Genomic DNA, 24,570 nt, shown 5'->3' with positions numbered 1-24,570 from the left:
CAAATTGTAATACCATTTGGATATAGAAATGAGATTCTGAGGATGGCTCATGAAATTCCAATGGGGGGACATTTAAGGATTAGAAAGACGCAGGCGACGATATAAAAACATTTTTTTGGGCCTGGATTGAATAGGGATATAGTCAAATTCTGCAGAACATGTCACATATGTCATGTGATAGAGAAACCACAAGCAGTGATTAAGCTGGCACCTTCACTCCCATTCCAGTATTTGCAGAACTTTTTACTAGGGTCATGATTGATTGTGTAGGACCCCTCCCTAAGGCTAAAAGTGGAAATCGGTACTTACTCACAATCATGGATGTGCCTACCAGGTTTCCTGAAGCAATACCTTTGAGAAATATTACAACAGAGAATTGTGGAGGAGTTAACAAATTTTTTTACAAGATATGGTTTACCTAAGGGAATACAATCAGATCAGTGTTCAAGTTTCATGTCACAGCTGTTTAAGGAAGCAATGAACAGTTTGGGGATAAAACAGTTGAAGTCAACAGTTTATCATCCTGAGTCACAAGGAGCTTTGGAAAGATGACATCAAACTCTAAAAAAATCAGAGATGAATTGACAGCCCAAGATGGCATCTTTTATAAAGGAAATAGAGTCATCATCCCGAAGGAGATGAAAGGAGAGATGCTGAAGCGCATCTATGCAAACCATCAAGGAGTTGAGTCGAGCCTTAGGAAGACAGGAGGAGTGCTCTACTGGTCAAACATGAGCAACGAAATTAAGGACCACATCAGTCAGTGCAGTGTTTGTAACAATTACCAAACTAAGCAAGCTGGAGAATTATTGATGACGCATGACATCCCAGACACTCCATGGATGAAGCTGGGAGTAGATCTCTTCACGCTAGCAGGAATTGATTATCTTAGACGACTGGGAGTTAGACCAGCTGACTTCAATGACTACCGGTGAGATTGCAGAATGCCTGAACACACATTTCAACCAGGACGGCATTCCAGACATTGTGATGAGCAACAATGGCCCTCAGCTCATGGGTGAAGAATTCAGTCACTTCACAAAGGATTGGGAAATTCAACACTACACATCATCTTCACACTATCCCCAGTCGAATGACTGCTCCATTTCAAAAAAAGATGTTGTAATGATTATGAGGTTGCAATTCACTGGCAGGCCTCTGGTAGAGTTGATATCGCGAACTGCTTATTCCAAAAGAGAAAGAAGGAGAGAGCCCTTAGATTGTTTCCTCTGCTGAAGGCTTTCTTGACACTGCCTGTGTCACCTGCAATCTCTCTCTAGTGGCTGGGCAGCCTTGCCTTGAAATACTTCACCCATTTTGTATTTCCAAGAGATTTTGCGTGGGTCTGTTTATGACAGCCATTGTTTCAATATCCAGTATTTTGCATTTTTAATGACTCTTTCTTAGTGATGAGTTTTGATGGGTGTCTGGATTATAGGAAATGTCTCTCTCTTCACACACTTTGATTTGTTTGTTTCTCACTTCCACCTTGGAATGTGACCTTACATTTTTAAGCAGTTTACTCTGTCAGTGCAAATTGCAAAAGTTCCAGTCAGGTGAAAGTTGAAAATTATACTTTCAGAAATAAAGGAGCATAGCCTCACAACACTGCAGAGCTCGAGAAGAACAGGATGGAACCTATAAAATTGAAAAGGCTAAGGGAAAACTCAAGAGTTAAAAGAGGCCAGGTTAGTGGCTCCTGACCCGAAGGTGGCTAAGACAGAGCTTAAAATGGGAAAGGTAAAGGTTAAAGAAAATCGGCCTAAAGTGGGCCTTGAAGAACATTGCTTTATTTTTGCTCAGCAATTGTTTCTATTCTTAATGCCTCAACTATTTTCTGAAACATGGTTTAAAGTTGTGCCAAGCCTTATCTTTCTGAAATTTGCTTATCGGCATTTGAGTGAGAAAAAAATGGAAATATGCGCCCCCCCGCCCCCCGCCAACCCCCTGGCCTCCCCACCAAATCAAAAAATTGGACAAGCCTGCGCAAAATGAATGCACAAGGATGAATAATTCATTATTTTTGTATTATTAATGTATTGCTGGATAAGGTTGTTGTGTGAAGGTTATTGCGGTTGCCCTTTATCGAGTGATGTTGGTTAAATGGACTTTATGTTGTGGATCTTAAAATTATGTCCTGTTAGGGGATGTCGGGTCCATGCTAGAGATGGGGGAGTTCCTTTTAACTGAAGCGAGGTCTCACTAGGCAGTTTCTCTTGCTCCATCCAGTTGCATGTGATCTCCTTCCACCTACTGAGTGGCTTCCAGATTCCAGGGTATAGTGACTGGGCCTATATAATTGCGAGGTTGTGGAGGCTGCAGCACGCCAACACAGACATGAGACCCTCTCTGGTGTGTGCTGCAGCTTCCCATGCCCTGAGCAATCGAAGCAGCGCAATTCTGCTTTAGCAGACCAATGGCCTGCTCCACAGTGTTACTGGTGGTCCCATGGCTCTCATTGAAGGCACTCTGGCACTGGATGATTAAAGGGGATCATAATCATGTGTGGTGGGCTTATCCCTTATTTCCACCATCATCCTGTTGTCTGCCTTGGAGGCCCAAAGGTGGCGGGCACTTCCAGAATAGCAGACATTTACCGAGGTGAATTTCCTAGTGTGTGACATGCAAACTCTATGTTAAGTGAATGGTAGCCCTTGTGGTTACAGCATCACCTCAATCAACACAGGAGGCCTGCAGAGCTGTGTGTGTGCACTCTTAATGTCACTAGCTCCTGCTGAAAGAAGGAAAGAGATCCTTCTCCTCCCTCCTCATTGAGCTTCCCTTCTCTTGGCCTGTCCTGCTCATCTGGAAGAGCAAATGGCACTACAACTACTGCCACCGTATTATGGAACGCAATGTTATTTTCTGCCTTTCTGTGGTCAGCGGAAACCTTCAAACTCCTCCAGCAACTCAGCACTGTGCTTCCACCAACTTTACTAAGCCAAAAGCACCTCAAGATGTAATATGTTGAGTGGCCTATTAGATAGCCCCAGAATGGAGTCCATTTTGTTTACTACTGTTTGTTCTTTCAGGAGTGAATAAGGAAGGAATTCCCTGTAGACTTCCCTGCATATTCTTTTCAGTAACCATTAAAAAAAATAAACTAGTTAACAAATGAGCTAATAAACAAGTCAACAGCCCCTTAAAGGGACACTGTAACAAAAAGACAAAGCTTTAAAGAAAACTTTTTAAATTAAATTGACATGTAATTCTCAGGCCTGATGATGCATTCGAGCCGCTGCAGTACCCACTGGTCGTGGAATTGGCCAATTTTATATTTGTGCATGGCATCAGCCCATCATGCTCTCAACCTCTTCGGAAGCACATAAGGTCACAAATGCACACACCATTCCAGTCATCTTACACCATGCAGGCCATGAGGGAGGCAGCCAGTAGTGCACCTTGGAGGCATGTCTGCGTAGTACTACTAGAAGTGGTGGTACATTATTGAATTTCGTGCTTACATTTTATTTTTAAAATACTGATAGAAACACAAGTTGTATGAGTTCCCCCTCCAGCACCATTGCAGTGCCAAAGGCCATTGCCAGCCTCCATTTGGTGCCCAACCTCCTTCCCGATTGCTCCCCCCACCACCGCTCTTTTGCGCTCAGTCACCTCCCTGATGATTGTTTTCCCCTCTCACTCGCCCCTCTTCCACCCGAGCATATCCAACCCCTCTCTCAGCCAGCCCCTTCCTCACAATCAAAACAGACGGCCATGAGTTGAATTCCTCCTCCAATAGTGTATGGTCACAATGTGGAATTCTCTATCACTGCAATTTTAATGCAAATTCCATTATTCTATTAAAACAGTATTAGTTGCTAGGGAAATAGCAGGAGTGTAGGATAAAACTAGGGATGTGATTTTCACCCAAAGCATCAGTACAGAGGAACAGGAGTAGGCCACTTAGCCTCACAAGCCTATTCGGTCATTCAAGATCATGGCTGATCTGCGACCTAACTCTATATACCTACATTTGCCTTTTATTCTGATGTTCTGATGAAGAGTCATGCCGACTCGAAACATTAACTGTATTCCTCTCCGCAGTTGCTGTCAGACCTGCTGAGTTTTTCCAGCTATTTTTGTTTTTGTTTCAGATTTCCAGCATCCGCAGTATTTTGCTTTTGCCTTTTATTCCTTTGGTTAACAAAACTCTATCGACCTCAGATTTAAAATTAACAGTCGATCAAGCATCAATTGTTATTTGCAAAGAATGTTCCAAAATTCCATCACCCTTTCCTTCCTCAAATATCTGTCTCTAACATTGATTCTAAATCCCTTGTCTTAAGCCCCCCAAGTAACAGAAAGTTTCTCATTCGCTGTTCTCCTCAATACTTTCAAAGCTTCAATCAATTCACCACTTACCCTTATAAATTCCAGGGAATGCAGCCCTAGTTTGGGTAATCTCTCCTCATAATTTAATCTTTAGAGTCCAGGTATCATTCTATGGTAAATTTATGCTGCACTCCCTTCAAGGCCAATATATCCTTCCTAAGGTGTAATGCCCAGAACATCTCACAGTACTCCAGCTGTGGTCCATCCAGGGATTTCTATAGATGAAGTATGATCTCTACCCCATTATATTCTAGTCCTCTAGGCATAAAGGCCAGGGTTCCATTAGCCTCTTTGATTATTTCTGCACCTGTATATGACTTTTTAATGACCTGTATCTTGTGGCACAATGGTACCACCCCTACCGCTGGGTTCAAAGCCCAATTCAGGATTGGATGGCCATAGAAGGTGTCCATAGCATGCCCAAGCAAATCCTTCCAACGTGCCTGATGGTAGGCAGTGAGAGCATGAGATGCCTGATTAGTCATACTGCAGAAGGCCAAGGCAGTACTTTTCCCAACCTCATCAAGGACCAAACAAATGGATGGGCATGGTCACCAATTCTCTCTTAGGGCTTGGTACCCTGAAGGAGGAGGAATGACCTATGTGCCTGGACCCCCAAGTCTTTTTGGACCTACACTGTTTCTAGCTTTTCATCATTTAGGAAGTACTCATTTCTATCTTTTTCAGGCACAAAGTGGATGACCTCATATTTGCTTATATTGAAATCCATTTGCAACAGTTTTGCCCAATCATTTAACCTATCAGTAGCTCATTGTAAGCTTACACTTTCATCTACATTGCTTGCAATGCTGCCTATTTGTGTCATTGACTAATTGCATATGTGGCTTCTATCCCATCATCTAAGTCGTGAATAAATATAGGGAATTGTTGATGTCCCAATACAGATTCTTGCAAGACACTACTAATCACATCCTGTCAATGAGAGTGCTAGTTCATTATCCGTGCTCTGCTTCCTGCTCCTCAGCCTATTTCCCAACAAGGTCAATAATTTGCCCCCAATTCCATGGACATTAGCTATAAGTCCCATATTGTGGACTTTATCAAATAAGGGGGAGGCAGTGGTGTAGTGATATTGTCGCTGGACTGGTAATCCACAGACCCAGGGTAATTCTCTGGGGAACCAAGCTCGAATCCCACCACGGCAGATGGTTGTAATTTGAATTTAATAAAAATCTGGAATTAAAAGTCTAATGATGACTATGAAACCATTGTCAATTGTTGTAAAAACCCATCTGGTTCATGAATGAAGTCATTGCATCAGGCCAAACATGGGCAAGGAAGCTTCCTGCTGATTACCATGTACTGCCCTTCATCAGCTGATGAATCAGTGCTCCTTCATGTTGAACACCACTTGGTGAGGGTGGTAGGGGTGCAGAATATATAGCATAAGACATAGGAGTAGAAATTAGGCCATTTGGCCCATTGAGTCTGCTCCACCATTCAATCATGGCTGATAAGTTTCTCAATCCCATTCTCCTGCCTTCTCCCTGTAACCTTTGATCCCCTTACCAATCAAGAACCTATCTATCTCGGTCTTAAATACACTCAATGACCTGGCCTCCACAGCCTTCTGTGGCAATGAATTCCATAGATTCACCACTCTCTGGCTAAAGAAGTTTCTCCTCATCTCTGTTCTAAAAGGTCTTCCCTTTACTCTGAGGCTGTGCCCTCAGGTCCTAGTCTCTCCTACTAATGGAAACATCTTCCCCACGTCCACTCTATCCAGGCCTTTCAGTATTCTGTAAGTTTCAATCAGATCCCCCCTCATCCTTCTAAACTCCATCGAGTATAGACCCAGAGTCCTCAAACATTCCTCATATGTTAAGCCTTTCATTCCTGGGATCATTCTCGTGAACCTCCTCTAGACCCTCTCCAGGGCCAGAACATCCTTCCTGAGATACGGGGCCCAAAATTGCTCACAATATTCTAAATGTGGTCTGACCAGAGCCTTGTAAAGCCTCAGCAGCACATCCCTTTTATATTCTAGTCCTCTCGAAATAAATGCCAACATTGTATTTGCCTTCCTAACTACCGACTCAACCTGCAAGTTAACCTTAAGAGAATCCTGGACTAGAACTCCCAAGTCCCTTTGCACTCCAGATTTCTGAATTGTCTCCCCATTTAGAAAATAGTCTATGCCTCTATTCTCCCTACCAAAGTGCATGACCTCACACTTCCCCACATTGTATTCCATCTGCCACTTCTTTGCCCATTCTCCTAACCTGTCTAAATCCTTCTGCAGCCTCTGTAATGTACTCTGGTTGGGAGATGTCCATCACCAGAGTGGCTCAGCGGGACCAGTACTGACTGAGTTAGGCAACATACTTCACCTCATCCTCACCAACCTGCCTACTATTGATCATCAGTAATGGTCAGGGTCATCAACAGTGCTATCAAGCGGCACTTGTTTAGCAATAACCTGCTCACTGACATGGGTTCTGCCAGAGCCATTCAGCTCCGGACCTCATTATAGGGGGAGGCGGTGGCAGTGGTATTGTCACTGGACTAGTATTCCAGAGACCTAGGGTAATTCTCTGGAGACCTGGGTTCGAATCCCACCATGGCAGGTGGTGAAATTTGAATCCAATAAAAGTCTGATGATGACCACGAAACCATTGCCAATGGTTGTAAGAAGCCAACTGGTTCACTAATGTCTTTTAGGAAGGAAATCTGTCGTCCTTACCTAGTCTGGCCTACATGTGACTCCAGACCACAGCAGTGCGGTTGACTCTTAAAAAGAATGCCCTCTGAACAAGGGATGGGCAATAAAATGCAGACCAAGCAAGGGGCGCCCACATCCCATGAACGAATAAAAAAAATAACAACCTTGGTTCAGACATGGAATAAAGAGCTTAACTCCTGAGGTGAGGTGAGAGTGACTATCCTTGACATCAAGGCTGCATTTGACCAAGTATGGCGCCAAGGAGACCTAGCAAACCTGAGGCCAATAGGAATCAGGGGGAAACCTCTCCACTGGTTGGAATCATACCTAGCACAAAGGAAGATAGTTGTGGTTGTTGGAGGTCAGTCATCTCAGCTCCAGGACATCACTGATGGAGTTCCTCTGGTTAGTGTCCTTGGCCCAACCATCTGCAGCTGCTTCATCAATGACCTTCCTTCCATCATAAGTTCACAGTGACTACTGTCTCGAAGGACAAGGACAGCAGATATATGGGAATACCACCAACTGGAAGTTCCCCTCCAAGTCATTCACCATCCTGACTTGGAAATATATCGCTGTTCCTTCATTGTCACTGGATCAAAATCCTGGAACTCCCTTCCTAACAGCATAGTGGGTATAATTACTCCACAATTACTGTAGCGGTTCAAGAAGGCAGCCCACCAAACCTTCTCAATGGCAACTAGGGGAGGGAAATAAATGCTGACCCCGCCAGCAAAGCCCAGATCCCATGAATGAATTTTTAAAAAATTTCCAGCTGTTTCATCAATGACCTTCCCTCCACCATAAGCTCAGAAGTGGGGATGTTTGCTGATGATTGCACAATGTTCAACACCATTTGCGACTCCTCAGATACTGGAGCAGTCCATGCTCAAATGTAGCAAGGCCTGGAATTGGGCTGAGTAACATTCTTGCCACACAAATGCAAGGTAATGACCATCTCCAACAAGAGAAAATCTAACAGTCGCCCATTGACATTCAATGTCATTATGATCGCTGAATCCAAGTGGCTTGGAGGGGAACTCCAGGTGGTCATGTTCCAATATGTTTGCTGCCCTTGTCCTTCTAGATGATAATGGTCATGGGTTGTGCTGTCTAGGGAGCCTTGGTGAATTCCTGCAGTGCATCTTGTAGATGGTACACACTACTGCTACTGTGCATTGGTGGTGGAGGGAGTGAATGTTTGTGGATGAGGTGTCAATCAAGTGGGCTGCTTTATCCTGAATGGTGTCAAGCTTCTTGAGTGTTGTTGGAGCTGCACTCATCCAAGCAAGTGGGGAGTATTCCATCACACTCCTGACTTGTGCCTTGTAGATGGTGGACAGGCTTTGGGAGTCAGGAGGTGAGTTACTCACTACAGGATTCCCAGCCTCTGACCTGCTCATATAGCCACAGTATTTATATGGCTAGTCCAGTTCAGTTTCTGGTCAATGATAACCCCAGGATGCCAATAGTGGGGAATTCAGCAATGGTAATGCCATTGAATGTCAAGTGGCGATGGTTAGATTCTCTCTTGTTGGAGGTGGACATTGCCTGAAACCTGAGTGGCGCGAACGTTACTTGCCACAGGTCTTGTTTGGATATTGTCCAGGTCTTTCCGCATTTGGACATGGACTGCGAATGGTGCTGAATATTGTGCAATCAACAGCAAACATCCCCACTTTATGATGGAAGGAAAGTCATTGATGAAGCAGCTGAAGATGGTTGGGCCTAGGACACTACCCTGAGGAACTCCTGCAGTGATGTCCTAGAACTAAGATGCTTGACCTCCAACAACCACAAACATCTTTCTTTGTGCTAGGTATGACTCCAACAAGGGAGAGTTTTCCCCAATTCCCGTTGACTGAAGCTTTGCTAGGGCTCCTTGAAGCCACATTCAGTCAAATGCTACCTTGATGTCAGAGGCAGAAGGGCCTTTTTCCTGTGCTGTGGACCTCTGTGACTCTATGGCACTCATTCTCACCTCACCTCTGGAGTTCAGCACTCTTGTCCATGTTTGAACCAAGGTGGTATTGAGGCCTGGAGCTGAGTGATGCTGCCGGAACCTAAGCTAAGCATCAGTGAGCAGGTTATTGTTAAGCAAGTGCTTCTTGTTAGCATTGTTGATGGCCTCGTTGATCACTTTATTGAAGATCGAGAGTAGACTAATTGGCTGGTTTGGATTTGTCCTGATTTTTGTGTACAGGTCTGTCACGAAAGGATGATAATTCTCATAATATTATTGTGCTTTATTGTAAAAGGTTAATAGTGGGGTTTGGATAGTTTCTGCTTGTGTGTGTGTTTGTGTGTGGGATTTAATTGAATTGGAGACAGCTGGTTTGGAGGCTTTGATTCATCAAAAGAAGCTCGGTTTGAAATGCAAAATATGTAAACATGGCTGAAATCTTAGAATGTTAAAGGGGTGGGGGGGGAATTTCCATTTTTAGATAAATCAGGGCAGTTTGAATCTCAAAGAGATGGTAGGATGTTTACAACTAGCGAGAGAAGCTAGGCCAAGCAGCGTGTTTATTTTTTTTCCAAAGGTTACTGACAATATTAGCACCATGAAAAGATTTATATTATGAGAAGGTTAAAATTGCAAAGACATATGGGAACAATGGAATTTACATTAAAAGGGAGAAACATGTATAAAGGAGAATGAGGCTAATGTGTCAGGGAAGGCATTGTAAGATCTAACTGAAGTGTGAGAGGCCTCCAGTATTTGTGCATTAAGCTTACTGTCTACGGAAACCGAAGCTGGGAAAAGCCACTTTGGATTCTATGGCCCAGGGTATTGTGTTGGCTTGCTTGGATCTGTTTAAAATCTTTTTTTTTACTGTTGCATTAACGGGGGTGTAACTGGAAACCAGATTAATTAGAGGTTTTAGGAGTTATTATAGGACTAATTTGTAGACCTATGTTTGTGCTTGAAATCTTGATCAAAATGTTTAATTTAGTTTTCTAAAACATCTCTGCAGTGTTGGTGGGCGTATTACTTCTGAATTCAGGGCACGCATCTCAAAATAAATACAAATTGCAAAACTGTTGTGATAGCATGATCAAGTTTCCCTCATGGATTTGACCCACATAGCACACATCATCAAACGTGTCATAACAAGGACATACCTGGATAATTTTCCACATAGCCAGGTAGATGCCTATGTTGTAACTGTACTGGAACAATTTGGTTAGGGGCATAAAAGTTCTGGAGCACAGGTCTTCGTTACTATTGCCGGAATGCTGTCAGGGCCCATAGCCTTTGCAATACCAAGTGCCTTCAGCCATTTCTCGATATCATAAGGAGCGAATTGAATTGGCTGTAGATGGGCACCTGTGATGCTGGGGAACTCTGGAGGAGGCAGAGGTGGATCACCCACTCGGCACTTCTGGCTGAAGATTGTTGCAAATGATCTTTTGCACTGATGTGCTGAGCTCCTCCATCGTTGAGGATGGGGATATTTTTGGAGCCTCCTCCTTCAGAGAGTTGTTTAATTGTCCACCACCATATACAATTGGATGTGGCTGGACTGCAGAGTTGGTAGTGGAATCGCTTAGCTCTGCCTATCACTTGCTGCTTATGCTGTTTGGCATGCAAGTAGCCCTGTGTTGTAGCTTCACCGGGTTGATACCTCATTTTTAAGTATGCCTGATGTTGCTCCTGCACTCCTCATTGAACCAGGGTTGATCCCCTGGCTTGATGGTAATGGTAGAGTGGGGGATATGCTGGGCCATGTGGTTATAGATTATGTTCGAGTACAATTCTGCTGCTGCTGATGGCCCACAGCACCTCATGGTTTCCCATTCTTGAGTTGCTAGATCTGTTTGAAGTCTACTTCAATTAGCATGGCGGTAGTGCCACACAACAATGGAGGGTATCCTCAATGTGAAGACAAGGTTTTGTCTCCACAAGGACTGTGGTGGTCACTCCTACCAATACTGTCATGGACAGGGCATCTGCGGCAGGCGGGTTGGTGAGAATGAGGTCATGTATGTTTTTCCCTCTACATCAGGCTGTTGCCTGACTAGTCTATGAGACAGCTCTCCCAATTTTGGCACAAGCGTCACAGATGTTAGTAAGGAGAACTTTGCAGGGTCGACAGAGCTGAGTTTGCTGTTGTCATTTCCGATGCCTAGGTCCATGCCGGATGGTCCGGTTTCATTCCTTGACTTGTTGCTTCCTTGACGTTCATTCATTGACTTGTTCACACAGCGGTATGCTGTTAGCTAAATATGGCTGCACACTCTTTACTAAATCTAATATGACATGCCACCTTCTTGGCTCAAAATGAGAACGAAGTTAGCAGTGCATCCCCTCAATAGACTGTGCAGTTTTGGGTTCGAGTCTCATTACAATACAGTCAGCAAGCTTTGTGCTCATAGACCTGGAAGGACCAAAACCCAGAGGCTCCAACCAAGCAAGAGGTCAGTGATGAAATGAAAGGGTGAGGGAGAAAATAGCCCAGGCCCTGGGTTTTATATTTCAGGCTCTGCTGAGTATGGATGAGTGCCAGGGGACTCGAGATTGGACAATAAAGGCTCTACCTTTAAATAACCAACATGAACCACAGTTAGTATCAACCATAGTCAGAAACAGGAATCTCTGATGTACAGCAAGTATATTCATTTCTTCACAATGAATCAGGTTAGAGTTCATGCCTGAGAAGTTTCATGGTGCGTTTCAATAGCAACACTAATAATAATAACTGTTATAGGCTTAAAAAAGTGCGTGTTGTCATTTGGGCCTGAAAGCCTCAGTGATTTTACATTCTCAAACATTCCCACATGACAGGTTTGATGCTAAACATTGCTGTCAACTGGACAGCTCATTCATATAGAATGGTGAACTATTTAGCCAAAATACAATAAATTGGAGGATGTCACACTGTACCCTTTCTGTACTGTAACCATGCCATACCTTAACACTATTTTTGTTACAAACGCAACAAGGGAGCTTTTTAATCCCAGGATACACTATGTAAGGCTGGTCCCTGGGGACATGAGCTGAATTATGAGACAGGATGGCTTCCTTGCCGGAAAAGGAAGCATTTAGAAATATTGAAGGTAGTGACTAGTAAAGAAAACATATGTCCAGAAAACTAAGGTAGGGCACGACAAGTTGGGGGCATGGGATCACTGGGTTAAAATGGCAAAGGGGAAATTAGCATTGAAGTCACGAAATTAGTCACACAAAGAGTGATCAACATTTGGGAAAGGACTTACAAGTGGGGTAGTTGGGGGAAAAAATAGTAGTAATTATTTAATAAGCAGTTGGATGCTGTGATGGATGGTCTGTAGGATTGGTTTCTGGATGGATGCACTAAGATGGGTCATTGGTCTTTTCTCATTGTAGCTCTCTTGCGATACAAGTTGGTAGTTTCTGGCACTGTGCTTTCCTTGTTCATACAATGGCCAATCAAACAGTCTTACAGCGCCTTCAAAATCAGTTGGCACACTCGTGCCCTTGAGGAACAAACACAGTCTAGTGAAAGAGCTCACTTCATCTTTGCTGAGGTGGATTGTGGGACAAGCTGAGGCTTTCTGGTGGATATGGTGCAACTGCTGTGGCTCAAATCATCTTCCTTGACTCACAAGACAATTGAAGCAGCACCACAGAACCACAGAAGTGTTCCCGTCACGCGCTAAACATTTAAATAATGGAAAATCTTGGGTTAAATTAGCAGTTCTCACTGGGCAACAATAGATAAATGTGTGTACATTTACTTTCTTGCCTCACAGATTAAGACTCCTGGGCACAGCGCCAGGGGCTTGTGGTTCACACTGATCTGTTGCCTGCCTGGCATCACCACTTTCAGGAGATGGAAGTTGGCTGGTGGTGGGAGGGGAGGGGGGTGAGTGGAGTGCAGTCCTTCTTTCTGATTATGAATATCACTCCAACATTTGGCCGATATTGGCAGCTTTGGGTCTGGGTCTGGTACAGGGACAACAGCCAACACAGTCAATTATGCTTTTACTAATTACAATATAATTACAGTGGTTATCCTTTCCATGATTTACACCAATTGCTAATCAAAAGACATGAACCTACATCCTGCTACAATAATGTTTTATTCCCCCCTCAAGTTCTGTTTTTGGTCTTACTCTTTCCCTCCATGCATTGTTTCTTTTCGTTGCTGTTGTTCTGTAACTGCACATTTTCTACCCCTGGGGTCTCCAGGGTCAAAGTCTCAATCCTTCTGGAGAGACGGTGCTCAACCAGTCTTCTTCATGACGTGGATAAAATAGCACGGAACGCAATCCTGGCCGAGCTTGTGGGGTTTAAAGTCCCCGTACAGGTTGTGCTGACATTTTCCTTGGAAAGCGTTCTTCAGCAGCTCAGTGAAGGCCTCCACGCGGTGAGGATAGTAGGACAGGCGGAAGGTGCTGAGGGAGAGACAAAGGGATAAAAGGTTTCATTGGGTTGCATTGCGATGAATCAATCATTAAAAAAGAATGCCAGCCTTTGTTGCTTATTAATGTAAATGGTAAAAGACCGCGTTACGGGGTCCAAACCCGAAACACATAGCCTTGGGGAATAACACAAGTGAATTAGATGTGCAAACACAACCAAAAGGATACTGGGGTGCAGTGTCGCAGTGACATCACTGAGGCTTGGCTACAAGCTGAACATGGCCAGCAGATAAATATTCCAGATTATAAAGGTCTTTCAAAGGGACATGTAGATAAGAGAACGAAGAGCACCAATATGGATAAAGGGCACTTTTTCAGCATTATAAAGGGAGGATATCGATATATGTGAGCAGGCAGTATGAATTGTGAAAGTTAGGATTGATGAATTAATGCAAATCTTTGTGGATTTTGTTTACAGCAGTGATAAAGTTGCAGCTGCAGGATATATTAGCACAGAAATCAGAGAACCTTACTGCAAATGCAGAGTAGTAAGAAAGACTTGCATTTATCTAGTGGCTCTCATGACCACAGGCTGTCCCAGAGCACTTTACAGCCAATGATGTACTTTTGAAGTAGTCACTGTTGTAATGCAGGAAATACAGCAACCAATTTGCACACAACAAGCTCTCCCAACAGTACTGTGAAAATGACCAGGTAATCTGGATTTTTTTATGATGTTGAATTGAGAGAGAAATATTGGCCAGGACATCGAGGTACCTCCTCTGTTCTTCTGCAAAATAATGCCTTAATACCCAAAAAGGCAACCAGGGCCTTGGTTTAACACCTGATCTGGAAGATGGCACCCCTGACAATGCAGCACTCCCTCAGTACTGCATTAGAGAGTCAGTCTTGATTTTTGTGCTCAAAACTTGGAGTGGGGTTTCAACACACAGAGCAGGATTTTCACCAAGTTGGGGTGACTCAGGGGCCCTTTGAGAATGTCAGCTGGGACGCGATTCCAGAATGCCCAGCCCATTCCCTGGGTTTCCAATTTTCGGGTGTGCCTTTTAAAGGTGCAGGCTGGTTCATGTCAAGAGCTGACACTCCCGGCCTGGCCAGCTCCATAGTGAGGATAGACATGTCCCAGTCCTCTGCAATTTTCATGGAGGTGGGCCAGGTTTTCAATGAGTGGAGGTGCACAGCACTTCTGGTGTGTTGTGAACCATAGTCTGCACGAGAGGATCTTTAAAAAGGTAAGTTCAAAAGGTCCACATCATGCCCCCCATGCCCCCATGCCAAGGTAAGATCCCATACAATCCCTACAGCCCCTCATGCCTCCATGCCAAAGTATGCCCCCCCACCCATCTCCTATGGCCCCTCATGCCCCCATACGAAGCTGTGCCCTTCCACCCACCCGCTATGGCCCCTGATGCCCAATTGCCAAGGCATGTACCCCATCCACCCCACACGGCTCATGTCCCCTATGCCAAACTGCAGGACATCCATGTCCATTGACCCAGTATACACTGTATAGAAACAGTGAACCCTGTAGTGACAATAGAATGTGTAAACAAAAACTTTAAAGTAAAAGTCATCCATTCATAACTTTACACTATGTTAAAAAAAGTCATTTTACTACAGTGCAATAAAAGTGCCAGTCATCCAGGCCCTTTAAAGTTTCAATAGCTGAAACTGCAAGCACTTGAAACCTCTTAACCTTGTGTGAATAAACATTGTGAAACTAACAGCAGAGATCAGAGAGCCAGAGCTGTCGATCAAGCAATGTTTTCTCTGGGGCTCAGGCGTCTTAGTATTCTAATGGATGTCTGAGCTCACAACCAAGAATTTATAATGAGGCTTGGCTGAGAGCCCAGGAATTAATTAGTCTGTTGAAATTGAAGTTTGACATTTTTATTGCCCTGTTGTGAAAGGACTTTATTTTAACAGAGTGGAAAGCTAGGAATAAAAGACTTTTTAAAAGCTTTTTGTTATACATCCTATTGTCACTATAGGATGCATTGGCTCTATAAAGTGTATAGTGGGTCACTAGACAAGGAAGTGCCAGTTTGACATAGGGGGCATGGGGAGGCCATGTGTGATGGGTGGAGGAGCATAGCTTGGCATGGGGGAATGAGCGGCCATAGTGGGTGGGGGGGCTTGAGGTAGCATGAATGGGGCATGGGGTGCAAGTGGAAGTGAGGGGATTTGAGGGGTGAGGGCTGGAGGGTCTTTCAGTGTTTACTTTAACTGGGAAGAAGTCCCACAGAACCAAAGTGGGCCTTTTTTACACCCTAACCTGCTACCAACTAACTTAAATTTCAGGGGAAGCTCAATTCCCAAAGGCACCAAATTTCATGAGCGTATGGGACACATTCCTGGAACAATAATTTCATAAAGTAAGAAGCCAACGAGTCATATTAGATTTTGCGATATCCAATGAGCTTCAACTGGACAGTGGTCTAATGGTAAGTTAACAATTAAATAACAGTGACCATAACATGTTAGAATTTCATTTTAGATTTGAGAGGGATAAGGGCGAGTCATGAACAAACGATTTAAACTTAGGCAAGGCTGGCTTTGGAGGGATGGTGAGAAACTGGCCACAGTAGCCTGGGCAGAACTACTAACTGACAGAATTGTGGCTAAATATTTCCAAGAAATATTTGGTGGGTTACAAGACCTGTGCATACCCATAAAGGGCAAGAGCTATATTTGTGTAATTAAGCAACCTTGGTCAACAAACAAAGTGGAACATTGTATGAAAGTATAAAGGCCTATGCAAAAACACTGGGAGAGATACGGCATACAGCAAAGCGAGATGAAAGTAATTAGAATCACAAGAAGGGAGCATAAGATCATGAGAAATGGGAGTGGGAGTAGGTCTTTGGGCCTGCTTTGCAATTCAGTATAATCAGCCAAAAGCATCCAAAAGTCTAATGATCTCTATCTTGAATATATTCAACAACTGAGCAGCCACAGTTCAAAATTCCAAAGATTCACAACTATTTGAATGAAGAAATTTCTCCTCATTTCAGTCCTAAATGGCTGACCTCTCTTATTCTGAGATTGTAACCTCTAGTTCCACAATGAGGGGAAACACCTACACAACATTTATCCTATCAAACCCCTTATGAATTTTATATGTTTCAATGACTCTCCTCTTATTCTTCTAGATCCTAGGGAATATAGACGCAGTATAATCCATCTCTTCTCACAGAATAATCATCTCACCCCAGGTATCATTTTTTTGCTTACCAATCCCCTGTGTGGGACCTTATTGAAAGTTTTATGAAAATCCAAATGCCGGGAGGGGTAACGGAGTGGCTGCTGGTGGGGGGGGGTTGGGGATGGAGTGGCTGCCGGGGAGGGGAGGGGAGGGGACAGAGTGGCTGTCGGGGGGAGAGGGGACGGAGTGGCTGCCGACAGGGGTGGGGGGGGGGGGGGGGAGAGAGAGGGGACGGAGTGGCTGCCGGGGAGGGGGGGGCCGGAGTGGCTGCCGGGGAGGGAGGGGACGGAGTGGCTGCCGGTGGGGGAGGGGACGGAGTGGCTGCCGGTGGGGGAGGGGACGGAGTGGCTGCCGGGGGGGGAGGGGACGGAGTGGCTGCCGGGGGGGGAGGGGACGGAGTGGCTGCCGGTGGGGGAGGGGACGGAGTGGCTGCCGGTGGGGGAGGGGACGGAGTGGCTGCCGGGGGGGGAGGGGACAGAGTGGCTGCCGGGGGGGGGGGGGGGGGGCGAGGGGACGGAGTGGCTGCTGGGGGGGGCGAGGGGACGGAGTGACTGCTGGGGGGGGAGAGGGGACGGAGTGGATACCGGAGGGGGTGGGGGGGGGAACGGAGTGGATGCCGGGGGGAGAGGGGACGGAGTGGATGCCGGGGTGGGGGGGGGGGGGGGGTAGATGCCGGGGGGAGAGGGGACGGAGTGGATGCCGGGGGGGGAAAGGGGACGGAGTGGATGCCGGGGGGAGAGGGGACGGAGTGGATGCCGGGGGGAGAGGGGACGGAGTGGATGCCGGGGGGAGAGGGGACGGAGTGGATGCCGGGGGGAGAGGGGACGGAGTGGATGCCGGGGGGGAGAGGGGACGGAGTGGATGCCAGGGGGGGAAAGGGGACGGAGTGGATGCCGGGGGGAGAGGGGACGGAGTGGATGCCGGGGGGAGAGGGGACGGAGTGGATGCCGGGGGGAGAGGGGACGGAGTGGATGCCGGGGGGAGAGGGGACGGAGTGGATGCCGGGGGGGAGAGGGGACGGAGTGGATGCCGGGGGGAGAGGGGACGGAGTGGATGCTGGGGGGAGAGGAGACAGAGTGGATGCTGGGAGTGGGGAGACATACATATGAACATACGACCTGCTCCGCCATTCAATACGAATCATGGCTGATCTCATTTTAACCTCATATTCCTACCTACCCCGATAACATTTCACTCCCTTGCTTATGAGGAATCTGTCTCCCTCTGTCTTAATGATATTCAAGGGCTCTGCCTCAACCACCTTTTGAGGAAGAGAATTCCAAAGTCTCACAACCCTCGGAGAAAAAAAAATGTCCTCATCCATATCCTAAACGGACGACCCATTATTTGGAAGCTGACCCCATTCTAGATCCTCCCACAAGAGGAACTATTAGAGTCATAGAGGTCTACAGCACAGAAAAATCCCCTTCAGCCCATCGAATCTGTGCCGGTCAAACAAGTACCTAACTATTCTAATCCCATTCTCCAGCACTAGGCCCATAGCCTTGTATGTCATGGCATCGCATGTGCACATCCAAATGCTCCTTAAATGTTATGAGGGTTTCTGCCTCTACCACCCTTTCAGGCAGTGAGTTCCAGATTCCCACCACCCTCTGGGTGAAAAAATTCTCCCTCACATCCCCTCTAAACCTCCTGCCCCTTACCTTAAACCTATACCCCCTGGTTATTGATCCCTCCACCAAGGGGATAAGTTCCTTCCTGTCAATCCTATCTATGCCCCTCCTAATTTTATACACCTCAATCATGTCCCCACTCAATCTCCTCTGTTCCAGGGAAAATAACCCCAGCCTATCCAATCTCTGCTCATAACTAAAACTCTCCAGCCCAGGCAACATCCTGCTAACTCTCCTCTGCACTCTCTCTAGTGCAAACACATCCTTCCTATAATGCGGATTCCAGAACTGCACGCAATACTCTAGCTGTGGCCTAACCAGCGTTTTATACAGTTCCAGCATAACCTCCTTGCTCTTATATTCTATGCCTCGGCTAATAAAGGCAAGTATCCCACGTATCCTATCTACCTGTCCCGCTATCTTAAGTGGCCAGTGGACATGCGCACCAAGGTCCCTCTGATCCTCGGTACTTCCCAGGGTTCTAACATTCATTGTGTATTCCCGTGCCTTGTTTGTCCTGCCCAAGTGCATTACCTCACACTTATCCGGGTTAAATTCCATTTGCCACTGATCAGCCCATCTGACCAGCCCATCTATATCCTCCTGTAATCTAAGGCAATCCTCCTCACTATTTACCACCCCACCAATTTTCATGTCATCTGCAAACTTACTGATCAACCCTCCTACATTCAAGTCTAAATCATTTATACATACCACAAACAGCAAGGGACCCAACACTGATCCCTGTGGAACCCCACTGGACACAGGCATCCAGTCACAAAAACACCCCTAGACCATCATCCTCTGCTTCCTGCCACTCAGTGAATTCTGGATCCAATTTGCAAATTGCCTTGGATCCCATGGGCTCTTGCCTTCATTATCAGTCTCCCATGCGGGACCTTATCAAAAGCCTTGCTGAAGTCCAAGTAGACTACGTCAAATGCATTGCCCTCATCTAGACGCCTGGTCACCTCTTCGAAAAATTGAATCAAATTGGCCAGACATGACCTCCCCTTAAAAAAAACCTCGCTGATTGTCCTTGATTAATCCCTGCCTCTCCAAATGTAGATTAATTCTGTCCCTCAGAATTGCTTCCAATAGTCTCCCCACCACTGAGGTTAGACTGACTGGCCTGTAGTTCCCTGGTTTATCCCTTCCTCCCTTCTTGAATAACGGTACCACATTGGCTGTCCTCCTGTCCTCTGGCACCTCTCCTGTTGCCAGAGAGGTATCGAAAATTATTGCCAGCACCTCTGCTACCTCCTCCCTTGCCTCTCTCAACAGACCGGGATACATTTCATCCGGGTCTGGAGGTTTATATACTTTTAAACCTGCCAAACCACTTAGAACCTCCTCCCTTTCTATGCTAATTTCTTATATTATATCACAGTCCTTCTGCCTGATTTCCATACCCATGTTGTCCCTCTCACTTGTGAACACTGACACAAAGTATTCATTTAGAACCCTACCTACATCTTCCAGCTCCACACACAAATCACCACTATGGTCCTTAATGGACCCTACTCTTTCCTTAGTTATCCTCTTACTCTTAATGTACTTGTAAAATAACTTTGGATTGTCCTTTATTTTACCTGCCAATGTTTTTTCATGCCCCCTTTTTGCTCTCCTAATTTCCTTTTTAAGTTCCCCCCTACACCTTCTATACTCCTCTAGGGCTTCCGCTGTTTTGAGCCCTCGCTTTCTGCCATAAGCCTCCCTTTTTCTCTTTATCCAATCCTGTATATCCCTCGGCATCCAGGGTTCCCTGGGTTTGTTGGTCCCACCCTTTGTCTTTAATGGAATATATTGGCCCTCTACTCTCCCTATTTCCTTCTTGAATGAGTCCCATTGCTCTGGCGCAGATTTACCTAAAAGTTGCTGCTCCCAGTCCAGTCTAGCTAAATAATATCTGATCTTATTAAAATTGGCCTTCCCCCAATTTAGAACTCTGATTTCTGGCCCATCCTTGTCCTTTTCCATAACAACCTTGAATCTAACGGAGTTATGATCACTATCTGCAAAATGCTCCCCCACTGATAACTCCACCACTTGCCCGGCTTCATTCCCTAAAATTAAGTCTAGGACTGCCCCCTCTCTTGTAGGACCTTCTACATCCTGGTTTAAAAAGCTCTCCTGGATGCATTTTAAGAATTCTGCTCCCTCTAAACATATCACACTATGACTAACCCAGTTAATGTTGGGGAAGTTGAAATCCCCCACTGTTACTACCCTATTATTTTTACACTTCTCTGAAATTTGCCTGCATATCTGCTCTTCTATTTCTCTCTGACTGTTTGGGGGCCTATAGTACACTCCCAGCAATGTGTTTGCTCCTTTTTTGTTTTTCAGTTCTACCCATATGGCTTTATTTGAGGAGCCTTCCAAGATGTCATCCCTCCTGACTGCTGTAATTGATTCCTTGATGAATATTGCGATATCCCCCACCTCTTTTACCTCCTTCCCTGTCTCGTCTGAAGGCCCTATATCCTGGAATATTGAGCTGCCAATCCTGCCCCTCTCTCAACCATGTCTCTGTGACAGCAATGACATCATACTTCCCTGTGTTAATTTGTACCCTCAACTCTTCTGCCTTATTTGTCAGACTCTTTGCATTAAAATAAATACCATCCAACCTTGCCAAACTCCCTTGTGCCTTAACTGGCCTATAATTTCTATGCCTTCCAGACTCACTTGCTCTCTCTTCTAATTTTGGCTGTGCATCTCCCCCTGCTGAACCTCCTCTCAGGATCCCATCCCCCTGCCAAGTTAGTTTAAACCCTCCCCAACAGCACTAGCAAACCACCCTGCAAGGATGTTGGTCCCATTCCGGTTCAGGTGCAACCAATCCGTCTTGTACAGACAGGTCCCACCAACCCCAGAAACTGTCCCAATGTCCCAGAAATCTAAAGTCATCCCTCCTGCACCATCCCTCCAGCTATGCATTCATCTGGACTAATCTCCTATTTCTATACTCACTACCACGAGGCACCGGAAGTAATCCAGAGATTGCTACCTTTGAGGTCCTATTTTTTAATCTGCTTTCTAGCTCCCTAAATTCTGCTTGCAGGACCTCATCCCTCTTTCTACCTATTTCGTTGGTACCAATATGTACCACAATCTCTGTCTGTTTGCCCTCCCTTTAGAATGCCTTGCAGCCGTTCAGTGACATCCTTGACCCTGGCACCAGAGAGGCAACATTTCATCCTGGAGTCACGTCTACAACCGCAGAAACGCCTGTCTGTTCCCCTTACTATCGAGTCTTCTACCACTATTGCTCTTCCCCTCTTTTTCCTCTCCTCCTGTACAGCTGAGCCACTCACAGCGCCATGAGTGTGGCTGCACTCCTCGGAGGAACTGTCACACTCACCGTTTTCCAACACAGAAAAACAGTTCTCGAACAAGATGCACCCTGGGGATTTCCTGATTAACTGCCGGACACCTTTCTTCTGACCGATGGGCACCCATTCCATCTCTGAATGCACTTGCGTAAGCTGTGGGGTGATCACGTCTAAAAATGTGCTGTCCATGAAACTCTCAGCCTCTCGGATGTACCTCAGTGCCTCCAGCTGCCGCTCAAGCTCAGAAACTCGGAGCTCAAGTAGCTGCAGCTGGTGGCACTTCCTGCACACGTGGTCGGCCAGAGCGCAAGGAGCGTCAAGGAGCAGGCGGTGCATAACACGGGACTGAGCTGCCCTGCCATGCCTCTAGTTGAAAAAAAGAAACCATTACTTTAAGTTAAATACAGTAAAAAAAATCTTTTCACATTCACCCTGTCAAGTCTCCTCAGGATCTTATGGGTAAAGTTTTTAGCTCGGCAGGTGGGCACACACCCGACCCGACCAAGTGTAAAATGCCGCGCAATGACGTTGGGCATGTGTCTCGATGTCATTGCGCATTTGCGCAATATTTCAGTCGCTGAATTCAGCAGCGCGCCCGCTGACAATTAAAAGGCCTATTAAGGCCATTAAAAAGTTAATTAATAGAAACTTTTCGCTGCCCATCCAACCTTATGGTTGGCGGGCAGGCGAAAAGGCCAAGCAGCCTTTGCACCTTTTTGGAAGCCTAATCCACGGGCCAGGTGAGGTTTCCAATAGCAAATAAAAATCAAATAAAAGCTTTATTTTTTCATTAATAACATGTCCCTGCTCCTGTGACAGAGTCACATGAGGGGACATGTTTCATTATATTTTTATGTTTTTAGCTATATTTTTTCATATATCTTCATCTCTCTGAGGCAGCCCTCTCAGTGAAACTGCTTTCCGGGCCCGATCGTGGGCGGCGGTCGGCTTCCCGAGCCCGCACGCCCAGGGCAAAGTTTTGCCCTACATGTTTGTGGCTGCTGGTGGAGGGAGCAGAAACTGGCTGCTGGTGGGGGTGAATGAGTGAGTGCGTGCATGAGCGCGTATGCGCGCATGCGTGTGTGAGAAAGAGGCAGTGCACGTGTGTGTGAGCAGGTCCGGCTCAGTCCCAATCTCAGGGTTCGCACTCACCTCATCTCCACACACCAACACACTCACGCCAACGAACACAGTGGGTATGGGTGTGAGTGAGGGCGAGTGAATGAGTATCCTGAGACTGAGTGTGGGCCGGAAAAACACAATTTGACCCTCTCACACTCTAATGATCGTCTTTATTCATTACTCATTATTTTAAATGGTCATTTTATTGCTTTGACATTGCTTTCTTTTTGCTCAGCAAGTTGTTTCTTTTCTTCACACCTCAACATTTTACTGAAATTCAGGTTTAACATTGCGCCAAAACTTATCTTTTCCAATTTTGCTCATCAGAGCCCCATGAGTGAGAAAAAAATCGAATTGTGGCCCCTTGCATGAAAAGGTTGGACAATACTGCCCCCGACCATTCAGTTCCCAGCTTTGGTCACCCTGCAGCCACATCTCTATAGTGGCAATGACATCGTACCTGTTTACTTCCATTTGTGCCGTCAATTCAGCTAACTTGTTGCGAATGCTGCATGCATTCAGATAGAGTGCCTTTAATTCTGCCTTTGTATTATTATTTTTGCAACCTCTAGACTTATCTGCTGGTGCATTCTTTAGTTTGTATGCTCTGTCCCTTCCTGCCACACTCAGTTTATCAATTATCTTATTGCTACCTTGCTCTCTTGCCTTGTTCTCTCTCTCTTTAATTTATTCCTTCTTCCCTCACTTGATACCTCTCCCCAACTATTCAGTTTGAAGTCCTCTCTACTGTGCTGGTTATAAACTCACCACAGCACCATGCCCAGCACGGTTCAGGTGAAGACTGTCCTAATGGTACAGCTTCCATTTCCCCCAATGGTGCCAGTGCCCCATGAATCAAAACCCATTTCTCCCACACCAGTCTTTGAAGCACACATTCAACTCTCTAATCTTATTTACATGACTCCAATTTGTTCATGGCTCAGGTAATAATCCAGAAATTATTACCTTATACTTGAGTGGTCACTGTATTTTTTAATGATTTGGATGAGGAATAGAGAGTTGTGCATATATAAGTTTTCACACTACACTGTTATGAATTAGTGCAGATGGGAGCAGTGAGTTGCAAAAGGATCAGGATAGATTAAGTGAGTGGACGAAATCCAGGCAAAATCCATGCTCGGGCTCAGCAGTGCCAAGCAAGGACCATTTCCAAGAACACAGAATCCAACCACCTCCATTTGACATTCAATAGCTTAATCATTGTCAAACACCACTGCCCACTCCCCGCCTCTCCCCACAATATTAACATCCTGTATGGAGTGGTCACCTACGACCAGAAACTTAACTGGACTGGTCAATTTATTAATATGGCTGTAAGAGCAGGTCAACAGCTGTGATTCTTCAGCAAGTAACCCAAGTCCTGACTCCCCAAAGCCTAAAAACAAAAAGCTAAAAGCTACTGCGGATGCTGGAAATCCAAAACAAAAACAGAATTACCTGGAAAAACTCAGCAGGTCTGGCAGCATCGGTGGAGAAGCAAACAGTTGACGTTTCGAGTCCTCACGACCCTTCGGCAGAACTGAAGTAAACTCCCCAAAGCCTGTCCACCATCTACAAGGCACAAGTCAGGAGTGTGATAGAATACTCCCCATTTGCCTGGATGAGCGCAGCTCCCACAACACTCAAGTAAGCAAAACCATTCACAACAAACAGACCACTTTATTGGCACTTCATCCACCACCTTAACCTCCCTTCATCACCAGCACAGTGTGGCAACCATCTGCAAGATGTGTTGCAGAAACTCACTAAGGCTCCATCGCCAGCACCTTCCAATCTTGCAACCTCTACCACCTAGAAGAACAAGGGCAGCAGGCACATGAGGACAAGGCCGCCAGCAAGTTCCCTTCCAAGTCACAAACCATCCTG

General features: G+C 45.7%; 1 protein-coding gene across 1 annotated transcript in view; it reads right to left on the bottom strand.

Annotated features, from left to right (window-relative positions):
* Window positions 1–11,614: 11,614 nt before the first annotated feature.
* The window catches only part of gnmt (glycine N-methyltransferase), a 78,004-nt gene continuing 65,048 nt past the window's right edge, over window positions 11,615–24,570 (bottom strand). The window contains exon 6 of the mRNA XM_078542717.1: window positions 11,615–13,396. Within this exon, the coding sequence (XP_078398843.1) occupies window positions 13,225–13,396 (172 nt within the window). The 3' untranslated portion in view covers window positions 11,615–13,224. The remainder of the gene's footprint in view (window positions 13,397–24,570) is intronic.

The sequence above is a fragment of the Cetorhinus maximus genome, chromosome 5 (assembly GCF_964194155.1).
Source record: "Cetorhinus maximus chromosome 5, sCetMax3.hap1.1, whole genome shotgun sequence".
Classification (NCBI taxonomy): domain Eukaryota; kingdom Metazoa; phylum Chordata; class Chondrichthyes; order Lamniformes; family Cetorhinidae; genus Cetorhinus; species Cetorhinus maximus.
The sequence above is the reverse complement of the archived record's forward strand: the minus strand, read 5'-3'. Positions and strand labels throughout refer to the sequence as shown.